Consider the following 1,506-nt stretch of genomic DNA (forward strand, 5'->3'; position numbering starts at 1 on the left):
AAGGAGAGATAAAAGGAGACAGTTTTCTTCAGTGTCTGTCTATACCTGGCAACACAGGCGTGCATCTCTTTGAGCCGGAGACCTTATCGAGTGTATGCCGACCCTCTGTACGGCCATTAGGGGCCTCTGCATTCTTTAAAGAGCAAATATGTGTATGAGAGCTCCACGTCCAATACTCGCAATCTCTTTGCTTAAGACAGAGCATTTGACAGGCAGCAGAAGACCTTGCTTTTGCTGTCTTAATGTTGTTGCCTCTATAATCTACCCCTGCAAGGACGCAAGAAGGAGGAGCTGTTGAGGGATCGAAGGGTGCAGGATAATCATTAGCGGAGGGAGGAGACACCCCAGACCCCACACAAGAACGAGGCCCTGAAGTAACATCTGGGTCTTCTCTACGATTTAAGATTGCTGGAGCGCTCTTTAGGTAGCATGCATGCGTTGAATACTTCCAGCTAAAGAAAGCGCACTGAGGGTTGCCTTCACAAAGACGCTGACAGTCTAGAGGGTTCATAATATATCGGCCTTCAATCGCTTCTATATCATAGCCATAGAGGTCTACCCCCACCTCTAGACAAGAAGAAGAAAAACCGCATTGACGGGGACCGGAGACGATCCCAGGAGACGATCTCCTTTCTAATATAGCCCCTAATGACTTTAAATAACAAGTACGAGTAAAGGTATTATAACTCCAGAAGCCACAGCCTTTATTTTGTAGGCACTCCTCCATGCATGCGCTAGGAGAAACAACACTCGGTACTTCTTGCATGTCGTACCCATAGTAGTCATAGCCGTATTCGAAGCATTCCATTGAGCGAGATGAGGAGACACCTGCATGTGCTGCAGCAGCAGCTACAGAAGGAGGCCCTATAAGGGCCCCCCCCCAGAGGGCCCCCAGGGCAAGCAACACACTTGAATGGCCCATAGTGTATAGACTTAGCTGCAGCAGCAGCAAAAGATATTACTTTAAACGATATATAAACTCAAAAAAAAAGCAGCAGCAAGCGAGCAGAGCCTGCCTAATACAGGGGAGAAGGGGGCCTCAAGGTCTCCTTCTCGTACTCAGAGGAGACAGACAAACAAATCAAACAATAAAAATAAATACAGCAAAACACAAATGTGCTGCTGGAGAGCAACAAGACCTAATAACCCCCACAACGGGCCCCAGGCTACTCACAGAGGGGAGGAGACAGCAGCAGGAGACAGCAGCAAAAGTTAGCGAGACGCCTGCCTGCCGCCTGTACTCTATGCTGCGCTCTTTGCTGCTGAGCGGAGATAGAGTAATATTTTACTATTATTTTTGTCTCTTCAACAACTCTATTAAACTCTATTATATAAAACCCTGTCGCCTCTCTCTGTACTGTCTGGGGGCGCATGCCCACTACCCCTTCAGGTGACCTTGTACAGCAGCAAATGATTAGCAGCAGCAGAACCTCAGAAAAGATATTTAAATTAGCATATATATATTTTTAATAATGCATTAAATATATATTTTACAATAACAACGCC

General features: G+C 46.4%; 1 protein-coding gene across 1 annotated transcript; it reads right to left on the reverse strand.

The window, feature by feature from the left end:
* Positions 1-82: 82 nt before the first annotated feature.
* Positions 83-922, reverse strand: EAH_00066940 (PAN domain-containing protein, putative; the record flags this gene model as incomplete). Its single annotated transcript, XM_013392627.1, has 1 exon — positions 83-922. A coding segment is annotated over one exon (840 nt), but the record flags the coding sequence as incomplete, so codon positions are not given.
* Between the last annotated feature and the right edge of the window lie 584 nt (positions 923-1,506).

Source organism: Eimeria acervulina, genomic scaffold, assembly GCF_000499425.1.
Source record: "Eimeria acervulina Houghton genomic scaffold, Eah_scaff2585, whole genome shotgun sequence".
Classification (NCBI taxonomy): Eukaryota; Apicomplexa; class Conoidasida; order Eucoccidiorida; family Eimeriidae; genus Eimeria; species Eimeria acervulina.